The 11,286-nt window shown below is 46.9% G+C and overlaps 1 protein-coding gene across 1 annotated transcript; it reads right to left on the bottom strand.

The window, feature by feature from the left end:
- Positions 1-825: 825 nt before the first annotated feature.
- On the bottom strand, positions 826-8,871 carry LOC131282708 (orphan steroid hormone receptor 2). Its single transcript, XM_058312240.1, has 6 exons — positions 8,684-8,871; positions 3,565-3,913; positions 3,188-3,477; positions 2,397-3,139; positions 2,048-2,325; positions 826-1,980 (listed from the first exon to the last, which is right to left on the bottom strand). The coding sequence occupies exons 2-6, from the start codon at positions 3,908-3,910 to the stop codon at positions 1,472-1,474; spliced, it is 2,166 nt and encodes a 721-aa protein (XP_058168223.1). The 5' UTR covers positions 3,911-3,913; positions 8,684-8,871; the 3' UTR covers positions 826-1,471.
- Between the last annotated feature and the right edge of the window lie 2,415 nt (positions 8,872-11,286).

Below are 11,286 nucleotides of genomic sequence, written 5' to 3'. Positions count from 1 at the left end.
CCTAAAAGATGTTTATTTTATAATTAATGCGTTGGTTGTCATCATGAGAAAAGAATGCACCAAAACACCTCGTGTATGTACGTGTGGTAGGTACTTGTATGAAATCTGAGTATGGTGAAATTTATTTGCCACTAAGTTGCTTCACTCTAAAACAACACCGGGCGCACTTGGCAAAAATATATTGCTTTTCTTTACGGTTCTCTAGGCCCTGTGTTTCTCGCCATACAGCTGTTCCTATTATTTGTCCTGCATCGTGGGGATTGTTGTTGTTGAGTTGAATAGCGTTTGATTCGCCTGTTTCAAACATATTGCGCTGCAAATACTTCCGATACTTTGTGTGTATAAATAACCTATTTCCGGTTGAGTTCATATCTCCGGGGAGGAGATTGAGTTCACCAATTAATTATCATCTAATAACGCTAATAACACTCCTCTTGTATCTCTTCCTTTTATCTATGTTTCTCCTCGTGTAAGTGGTTTGGTTCTGTTTCACTACATTGTGAGAAGTTGCGCTTTAATATATTGTTTTCTTTCCATTTACCGCAGTCACTTCGTAATCTTATTCCTGCACGCCTTTTCCTTTCCTTTGCCTTGCACACTCTCGGCATCGCTTTCTACTACGCTAAATACAAGCTACAAGTAAGTCGTTTTCTAAACAACTAATACCTTCTTCAGGTACGGGTTTTGTTTTCTCGCCAAAGCAAAAGTTATATATAATTTAATATATAAGGTGGTTCTTGTACGCCATCGTCTTCAAGTACAAAAGTGTGTTGGGAGGATTTTTAACAAATTTTCCACGCACGCCATCTGCCACGTGCGTGCACTTAGTCTTCTATACTTTTCTTAAATATACATATATTGTTTTTCCTGCAATGTGCCACACAAAAGTATCTAACAATGTTAATTGAAAAAAAGTTAACATTTAAATGGACAGACGATACGGACACCTCGATTGTGAATGAAGCGTGCGCTCTTCTCGTTTGATAATAAATCATTATTCACTGAGCTTTTAATTCATGTTGTCGTTTTGGCAAAATGAAATCAATCGAGCTAATAATACTTTCTATGCAATCACCACCCGGAAGAGGCATGAATCAACTACAGTTAACGTCCCTAGTGATTGTCACGTTTTTGTGCACTTTAAAAGGCAAACAACGACCATAGGATGGAGGTGTTGCGAAGAAAATCAAGTTATATAAACAAATAAAAGAAATAAAAATGCCATATAGAGTTTAGATCCGTAACGGAGTGGAAAAGAAAGATGTGTTTTACCTGCATCTTCAGATATTCATGATTGGGAGACAACATCTATCTGCCATTTCTTAGTTGCCTTAAGCTTTAGAATGCACTTTCGGTGGTTCAACCAACAACACGTCGGGGGAGCATAAGAAACGTGAGAGTTTGTGAACTCTGGCCAAAATAATGGTCCCACTCCACATTACCAACAATCAATCAGTTCTTTCTTGTCTCCCTACTCGTCACTATCCATCGCCGAACTGTGTGCACCGCCGGTCACGAGTCCACCGATTCCGTTATTCCCTCCTGCCGGCTCGAACTTGTGCACCAGATTCGCGAACGAAAGCGCTCCATCGTTCGTCTGCAGCACGTACGTTAGCACGCTGTCAATTTGCACCTGACCGATCAGGTTGCTGAAGAAAAGATCTTCCAGGTCGCGCTTCGAGTTGAGTGCCCGGAGTGTTGGGAGTTTCAGCATCAGCTTCATCATACGCAAGTCCTGCGTTGCTGCCCGCTGATGCTGGTGGTGTTGAGATTGTACACTACGCGCATAGTACTCGTCGTCATCGTCCGGATCTTCTTCATCGGCCCCGCTGGTGGCCGTGTTGGCGCGCAGATTCTCTTCGCTTTCGCTGGCCACCAGCCGGCGGTGCTTGGTGCGGTAGTACTCCCGGAAAGAGCTTAAAACGAGCTCCTGAATCTTGGCCAGATGCTGATTCTTTCCGTTGTCCTGTAGGATGTTATCTACAAAAGAGAAAAGAGAGTGATTTAAACGATGCTATTCTAAATACTATGAGACATTCCAACCAACCTGGATTGAAGATCGTCAAAAGTCTCATATAGGCATATTCATGGTCGGTCAGATTCAACTTCTGCAGATCGTTGACGAGCTCCTGGACCAGCAGGATGTATTTCATTAGGTAGCTGATGACCTCACCACTGAACTTTTTGTTCAGGATAACCGTTTTCATGTACTGGATAAGGGCCAGCATGATCGTGTTGAATGACAACTGGCCACTGCTTTGCGCAAGCCCGATCATGAACAGCTCCGGCCATACCTGACGCACCAGTTCACCCTGGAAGGCATCACTGCAAGGGACAAGAGAGAATATCCAGATTAATTCCAACAATAATCTAAGCTGTTTTCCAGTGTGCTTTACCTTAGCATTTGGAAGATATGATTCTTCTTCATCCAGTGCACGGTGGCAAAGAGCAACCGAGAACCGGTCTCGCAAACGTAGTGCAAGCTCAGATAGTTTGGCAACACGTTCGGCACCTGGATCTCGAAGTTGATGCAGTTTTCCGTCAACACCGGTTCGCCCCGCCCAATCCCTCCGTAGTCGTACTCGATGCACTCCTCATCGTTGCCATTGTTCAGTTCCGTTTTGATGCCAAAGTTGTTGTTCAAATTGCTGTTCAACTCCTGCTCCATGCTCTGGATGAACTCGAGCGAGCTACACAGCAGCGATTTGTCCACCGAGCTCGAATCGCTTGTGTCCATCGCCGTGAGGGACGGAAAGTGAATGCCTCCACCAACGTTCGAAGATGCGCTTCCTCGAAGGCTTCCGCCCACTCCATCCGCAACCTCACCGAGCAGCGATGCGGCAGTGGTAGCACTCGGTGGTCGGCCACTCAGCGTGGCCCCAACGCCCGACATCGCCACGGCAGCAACCGCCGCCGAAGTGTTCAGTCCGATAAGGGCCGCAATCGAATCGGCTGCACTGGTCGACACTGATCCGAGACCCGTTTCACCTGCTTCCGTTTTGAGCGCCGACTGGAGACTTCCGAAGGGACTGACCGGACCACCGGAAACAACGCCACCCCCGCCGCATGCGGCCGAAAGCGACGAGAGTTGGTGAGTGGCGGCGGAAGAGCTTGATTGTGCTAAGTGTTGTTGTTGTTGCTGGTGTTGCTGTTGTTGTTGTTGTTGCTGCTGTTGTTGCTGTTGCACCGACGGGTCTCTGGCCAGCGACAACGGGGGCGATTTGTTTGCCGCCGAACGTTTGCTGAGTGTCGCCGTGAAATCGGCAAAGCTAAACCCGGGCAGATAGTTGAACAGCGAGGCGGCGGCCGCTGCGGAGGCCGCCGGGGAAGACTTGACCACCGGTTCCTGGCTGCTGTTGCTGGCGCTATGGTGATGGTGGTACTCCTTGTTCCGGTGCGGATTGTACTTGCTGTTCGGGTTCGGGCCCGACTGGCCGTCCTTCTTGTCGATGATCGGTTTGCGCTCATGCTGGACCGCTGTGGAAGAGGAGAGGACCATCATCATCGTTAGACCGTGTGCGGTGTCGGCTGTCATTAACCCTCCCCCGAACCCCGAACGCTTACAATCACTGCGCATGCCGCAGGCGAGGCACTTCTGCAGTCGACAGTACTGGCACCGGTTCCGGTGGTGCTTGGTCACCTCGCAGTTCATCGACCCGCGGCACTGGTAACCGAGCTGCTTCCGGATCGAGCGTTTGAAGAATCCCTTGCAGCCTTCGCAGCTGATTGCGCCATAGTGCCGACCGGAGGCCCGATCGCCGCACACCAGGCACAGTTCGATGCTCATGCTGTTCAACTGCGACAGGTGCTGCAGGTTGCTGACCGAATGTAGCGGATGCTGATGCTGGTGCTTGTCCTCTGCGCCGCTGCTAAGCTGCTGCTGCAGATGAATGTTGGCCTCCAACTTCATACCCTGGAACGAAACAGAAAGAAAACACATCAGTAGGCGCTTATGACGTTTCCGAATCGCAGTACACATTGATCCGAGGTAAAATCAGTTTCGAGGAAGTTTTCAACAAGATTAGGTAGAATTTGAGTTAGATTGTATTACCAAATGAAGACGTACAGATCACTTTGAAGCCCTAACGGAAGAACACCACGACGGTGTGGTCCCATCGGAACAGTTCCAATACTCAAGCAGGTCAGTTCCGACAGCAATTTCATTCACCTGCCCGTACGGTACACGGGACCTGATGAAAATGATTGCTACCGCCACAATATTTCCTTCCCTTAGATTTTTCCTTCGCGAAGATGGAAAACGAAAAACGCGGAGAAAGAGACCACGATAAATTCCAACCCTACGGCACCGTTCCAATCTCGGCCCCCGGGAATTATCTCGCGCGCGAACACACAGCGAAAACTACGTTACATCATCAAAATGATCATCATCGACGTGATCCGGAATGGTAAGTCGGTTCTACTTTCGTGTCCGTTCTCCGCGTACTATAGAGGTCAAAGCTCTGCGGCCACCGATGATGTTTCGCTACTGCCTTTTCCCCCCATCGACGGTGCTTGCGTTCTATCATTCTCTCGCAATCTAACATTACTTCTGGATGGATGATTGTGTTCACTGCTTCCCTGCTCCCGGTCGTGGCTCGTCGATTTCTTCCTTTTTCGCGGCTACCGTTTCTCTCGGCGCTTCTGGTTCTTGCTGCTGCTGCTGCTGCTGCTGCTGCTGCTGCTGCAGGTTCCGTTTGCTGCAATACACAGCAACACGTCAGTCGCGGATTACCCTTCCCTTGTGCGCGCGCGCTCGCGGCTACGGGAACCTCTTTCTTGCTCTGTCTGTCAATCGCGATTGCTTTCCCCCGAACCTCATTCTTCACACCCCGCCGGGAGAAGGTTACTGCCACCTGTGCGCCACCACCGTGATGGTTGCAACATCTCCACCCTTTCTCCGCCTTTCACTTCATTATCTATCTTTTTCTCGGCGAACCTTCGCTCCTTCCCTCCTTTTAAGGCATGTGAGTGGGGGGGACGCGGTAGTAATATTGCATTTAATCGACTTGATACGGTTATTCTTTCCTTCTACCATTCCACACACCACGGACCCAGGGTGCTCTCCTCCTTCTTCATACCCTCCGCAGAGCGGATCGTGGCTACGTCACAGCATCGAGTGGAGTTCGGGGCACTTGAAAGGGTGGAGGCATGGCATCTTCTCTACAAGATGCACACTATGGGATTATGATGGGATGCGATGTTGGTGTTTTTTTTTCTCTGAACGGGGTTTTTCGTTTTTTTTTCTTCCACTGCATCAATCCATGCGAGAACAGATTGTCCGTTATAGAGAGCACAAAAAGTATAATTTAAGATGTATGTTTCGTAGGTAACTAGGGATAGTGGCATTGTTTTCGAAGCTTATTGTGGCTGACAAAAACTTGTAAATACTTATTTACAAGTAGACCACAGTCTGTTTCGGCCAGCTGTAATTTTCGCATCCACATTATTGCCACCATTTTACGGTTTACTTTTATAAATTGTCTCATTTGCCCTTGTTTTACTACGACGAGTAAAATATATAAATAAAAACGTTTCAAGTAAAACATTAAAGAAACTGTAAACAAACAGGATTCGGAAATGTATAAAATAATACTTTTGCACATCTTTATCGCAAAGTTTGGTCAATTTTTGTATTTTTGTATCAAAACAAGTTATTTAAAAATTGAACTACAGTTACAGCCGACTCTCTATTAGAGCTTTTAAACAATTTTCTTTGTCAGCAAGTTGGCGTTATCAGAGCTAGAAAAAGGTTTTTCAGTAAGCATGATGCGTTCTCGAGTTGGACAGAGAATACCTGTACCATTGACCTTTGTTCTCCTCTTTGAAATGGTGCCCATTTTCAAGAATAGTTCTGTCTTAGGTATCTAGAATACTTGGTGACTTAATTAAATGGCACCTCTGTCAGTTCTCGGTCATGCCCCGACTTCTAGATTAGTTCCTGTGTTTGGCATAAATTCAACCCAGAACCTAGCTAGAAAGAATTATGTTCCACTCCAGCCTTTATGAGCCATAAGTTCTTACACATCGTGGCAGATGGGGCCATGGAGAGGTGTTGTGTGGTTGCTGTGCCTCCCATCGGTTACATCCCTCCTCTGTGATGCGGCCGATCAACTTTACACCACGCACACACAACTCGGACCCCGCGTGCGTCGAACCAATAATGGCCACCTCGGCCATCGGCGAGGGGGAACAAGCCCGCTCTAGGGGTCGAGAAGGGGCTGGCACGGGGGGACGCACGTTTTGATAGATTTCATTGAACTTTACACGAGTGCACGGCTCGCGGGCGATCGAGAGAGCGAGCAAGCGAACAGCGGACGGTCGCTTCTGGTGTGCTCGTGGTGTTTATGGTCACCGTTACGCCTCGTCACAGGCCGCGCGCGGTTCCCCGCCGCACCCCATACACCCTTTTCGCCGGAAGCCCCCTTTTTCAACACGAAACGGTGACGCACTGATGTCGGTGGTTGAGAGCAACGGGCAGACGCCTAGAGTCCATGATCATCCCGTGGGGCCCTTCCAACGTAAAGGGTCGAGAAAGTAGGAAAGCCGGGGGGGAGTGAGAAGAGGAACATAAAGTTGCTTTCGAAGTCACTTTTTTCCTCTCGACGATCTAGTTTTAATTCCTTTGCCTTCTCGCGGCACTGCTGGAACCAACACACGTGCGTAAGCACCTGCTGGAAACACAGTTCCATGCTTTGAAATTCGTGAGGAATGTCAACAGGAAACAGTGACTGGGTGGAATAGCGATGTTTCACAGATTTGAACTTTAGGAATGTAATAGACCAATACTCAATAGAATAGAATGCTACACTAATACTAAAACGGCACCTTGACATCTAGAATGACTCCTTCTAGTTCTGGTAAGAATCTTAAAGTAGCTAATTTCTCTATCAAATTCAACTTAAAGCACAATATTGTGTAAATAAAATGTACAAATTTGATGACGAAAGCAGTTTATGCCAATGTACATTCGATGTATTTGAAATTAGAATGACTGGAGTCCTTGCATTGTGCATATTTTCAAACCATTGCTGATCATCTAGCTTGTGATATTTCTCAAATCTCAGGCTTGGAATATTAACCAAAACCCAATCGTGTTCAGGTTTTTTTTTTCATTGGCAGTATTCAAATTGGCACCTTCTCAACAGAAAACCTCAGCCGCAAGAAAACAGTAAACGCATAACGGCAAAATGTTCCACATCGAGATTATCGGACCGTTTGCTAAATGCAGCCGAGAGATTGTTGTCCCATCAGCGCGAAGATCTTGTTTCGTATGCCTTTTTCATCCCAACGCTGACCACACTGTGTCAGGCTTGTTGTCAACACAGACAACAATTGGATATCGAATGTTCGCGCGAACCAAACACGCGCACACCGACCGACGATCTCGTACCCTTTCCACGATGGGGATCAATAAAGTGGTGGACCCTGGTGGATACCTGTGACGCATGATCGCGTTCCTTCCTCCCCCCTTCCCGGACAGTGGAATGAACCCGCGATCGCGACGCGCACACACAGGTTCACCTCCGCGGGGTTCGGGTTTTGTTGGACCGCTGGTGACATTCACCTCCGAAACACGCGCCTGCCCGGCAGGAGAGACAGCATTCACCCTTTTTCGCAGGTGCGCCAAAACAGGCAACCAACAAGGAAGCGGAGATTATTGAGCGGGCAAAGATGGAGCTGAAAAAACAAGAAACCGGTCAGTCTGAAATTAGCGGATTCTTCGTCTTCTTGTCGCTGGTCGCTGATCGCTCGTGGGCAAAACAAAGGCATGCTAACGGTGGCTTTATATTCCTTTTCGCCGTGCCCCGCCGCTAATCTGTGTCAATTGGAAAAGGTCATGCGAAAAAGGCCCCCTATGCCCGACACCGGCCAAAGACTAAACAACAGCAACTACAACGGGCGGTTGTTCCGCTTTATTTGGTGGAAAGACGACCGGGCGCGTCTTTAGCATATTAAAAACGGTGGAGCTATATTTACATTTGCTTACGGTTCGTATAAATATCACAGAGAAGGAAGGCAATAAAAAAACAAGCATCTACGCCAGCAAGACACATGACACGCTGCGTAGACTACCAACTGCCGGACATCGGCCAAGAAGGCATAAAGGTGAAACGATATGTCACGACGGGTTCGTTTATTTTTCTTCCATCCCTTGCAAGACGCTGATGAAATAAATTAAGATCGACTCACGGTGAGCAGCTAGGACGATCGATTCAAGATTAGAGTGAGCAGGAAAGCCAGACCGTATTAAAGATCAGCGAGTGAATCCAGTTGGTCGATCGATCTCGCTCAAAACGGTGAGCTGATTTCTTACAAACGGTATTCGATCAATCATGGATCGCGACCGTTGCACGATGACGTCGAACCCCGTCCCCGATGAAGTCGTCAACAAAAGTGCATTCTCCACAGCCGCGATGAACAAGTGCCGTTGAGCAGTAAAGATTAAACCCGCTGACATTCAACCACGCAATGTAGCTCGGGCAAAAGCAAAAGGCGACGATCTCTGCCTTATTGCCCCCCATCATCTCATCTTTCACTGCGAAGTGAGAGGTTGGAACGCAGGATCGGTGGTGAATGGCCCGAAAATGGAGCAATCGATTTAAGGACCCGTCGTTTTCATCTGTTTATTGCCAGCTCCCTGCCAGCTCACAGGCCCCCCCTTTGCTGACGGCGTGACATTTACCTTCCTTCTTCGGGTTCCCCGTTCCGTGCTGCGCCGGTCGTCGCCCCCTTAGCCCTACTAGATGCTGCTGGTGACGATGTAGGGCTTTCTAACGGGAATCGGAAACTTGATGATGCTTCTGTTTCTCCTCCGGCACACTGCTGATGCTGGTTCTGCTTGCGTGGATACCAGTGGAAACGTTCTCCTCCGTCTCCGAAGGCGGCTTAGAATCTTTTCAATCACGGTTCACGGTCACGGGGATTGCTTTGCTCATCGTCGCTGTACGCTGCTGCTTTAGATCGCCAGCGTCAGCAGAACAAAATGACCGGATTTCTTGGACCACTCCACCTTTGACTGGACAGAACACACACACACACACGCGTGTTGCAGGGGTTTTGGGGCAGCTCCACCTCAGATAACAAACACGGAAGTACGAACGGAATACGCGTGCTGAATAGAAAGTAATAATGGACGGAATATCTGGCTTTCGGTGCGGAGACTGCCAGCGAAACAATCATTCACACACTTGCGGTAAGGAACACTTATTTGCACAAGAAAAACACAACCGCTCGACGCAAATTAAACCGGACTGTAAACTAAACGACACAAAACCAGGAAACACATAACCACGCCAACATAAAACCCACCAAACGAAGTGCTGTGAACTTGCTGCCCTTAATCGTCAAGCGTGGTGCTTCCGTCGTCGTCGTCGTCGCAAGAAAACATTTCGACTGAATTTAACCTGTTCTACGGAGACCGTAGGTGTAGTGTTGGCATAATTCCGAAGATTCAACAACTCACGGAGTGACGGATTTGGATCGGATTTGATTCACCGTAAATCACCGACCACCACCAGATGACGCTAGTGAGGCCACCAGATGGCGCCAGGACTATTTACGGCATAACCGGTTCGCTGGGAACAGACCCCGGTGATTTACGATTTGTGACCTTATTATGACCTTCAAGAACCGTTTTGGAGAACCGGTTATTTTGACCGGTTCGATGACCTTCAGTCCCGGACCCGCGTGATTTATGACCTTGAAGAACCGTTTTGTGCCATCCTGGCGCCATCTGGTGGCCTCACTGGCGTCATCTGGTGAGCGCAGCCTCGTACTAGGGAGCAGATCACCGTACCGGGAGCAGATCACTACTGACAGCATTTGGCAACAGTGACATCCGGGGGATAGGACAGTTCACCGGTACTGACAGCATTTGACAACAGTGACATCCGGAGGATAGGACAATACGTGTAGATGGCGCTAACTGGATAATTTTTGAAAAGACCGTTTTAAAAATTGGTTGGCCTGCATTAAAACTCTGCAAACAACAATTTGAAATTTTCATTCTCTTATTGTTTGCAATTGACTCAAACCATATCATAACTTACATAATTAAGAAATATAAATCACTTACAGTAATACAAAAACTCTTCTCTATTAATTCAACAAATCATTATCTACATCACATCTATTCATCACATCAATCTTCAAATTGTAAACTGTGAGGTTTGCATTCGAAAAAAACCCTATGCACATTGTATTGTTCAGCCTGAAATGTTGTCCGATTCTAAATAATTTGTTTAACTTTATAATTTTTCCTTATCCAGCTTTGCTGTGTTCTGTAAGGTACGCATTCCGAATGGGTTTCATCATCATTCGGTATTGTTCAATATTTCATTTCATACATTTTTTTTACCCACAACATTCAATTTCCGTTCAGCGGAAATTCAGCGAACTGTCCATCTTTTTGATTCGTTTGACGACGAAACATGTCGCCGAACGAACGATAGAGCACGTTTCTGTAGCACTTCCGGATTATTTCAGCGCCGGGTTGCACTTCTCGTGTCCTCTTGAGACACAGCGAAAGAGCTAATTAAGAAACACGACACTGGATGATGTACTGCTCTCCTCTGGTACCATTCTCCATACCAGGCAATTATCCTAGTAGAACTACGACGTTGATTTTAGAATTCTTTATTGTTGTACTTCTGTTATGACTCTATCCACGTGTACTAATGATGTTTAAAATTAGAACTGTTTCTGGCGCTCTGTGAGAAAAAAGTTTGCTAATTTGCATTCTTGTACCCCTAAAGTTTATGACATCTAAATTACTTTACGACAAGGCTAAAAGTCCTGAAAAATACCAATAACCGTGGGAACAGATTGAATTTATTCAACTTGTTTGCGATATATTCCAAAATGTCCTTTCAATAATCCTTTCCGTTTCATACCTCTCCTAACATGATTCTCTCCAGTTCTCCAAGATTGTCCTCTCTTTGTCTGAGAAAATCTATCGTTTTTCTCTCTTCTTTGGATATTTATACTCCATTCTGATGTATTTGTCTCGTTTACACATCTTGATCACTTGACGATCGCTCGCTTTCTATCTCTTTCATTTTCTCTCCGTGCTTGTGGGCTTCAATCTCTGTTTACATTTTTATCGTCAGTTCGTTGTAAACCTCGCTCGGGTGTAGAGGTGCAGTCGTTAGTCGCTGCCGTTTCGTAGTCGCACAGTTCGCCGGTGTAAGCAAAGTACGTGTCTGTAAATTTAATGTTTCCTTTGGTTTCTTTCCTCGAATGTTATTTAATGGCGTTTGCAATTAAATAGATCGGATTTGTACAGTG

The sequence above is a fragment of the Anopheles ziemanni genome, chromosome 2, assembly GCF_943734765.1.
Source record: "Anopheles ziemanni chromosome 2, idAnoZiCoDA_A2_x.2, whole genome shotgun sequence".
In the NCBI taxonomy this organism is placed as follows: domain Eukaryota; kingdom Metazoa; phylum Arthropoda; class Insecta; order Diptera; family Culicidae; genus Anopheles; species Anopheles ziemanni.
This window is presented reverse-complemented; position numbering and strand designations above follow the sequence as displayed.

What these genes read in the sequence shown, in the direction of transcription:
- LOC131282708 (XM_058312240.1), bottom strand. Translation starts at nt 3,910, where the DNA reads ATGAAGTTGGAGGCCAACATTCATCTGCAGCAGCAGCTTAGCAGCGGC. An exon ending in CTGCGGCATGCGCAGTGATT is followed by an intron (nt 3,478 to 3,564) that starts GTAAGCGTTCGG and finishes CCTCTTCCACAG; the next exon opens with CGGTCCAGCATGAGCGCAAA. An exon ending in CATATCTTCCAAATGCTAAG is followed by an intron (nt 2,326 to 2,396) that starts GTAAAGCACACT and finishes TGTCCCTTGCAG; the next exon opens with TGATGCCTTCCAGGGTGAAC.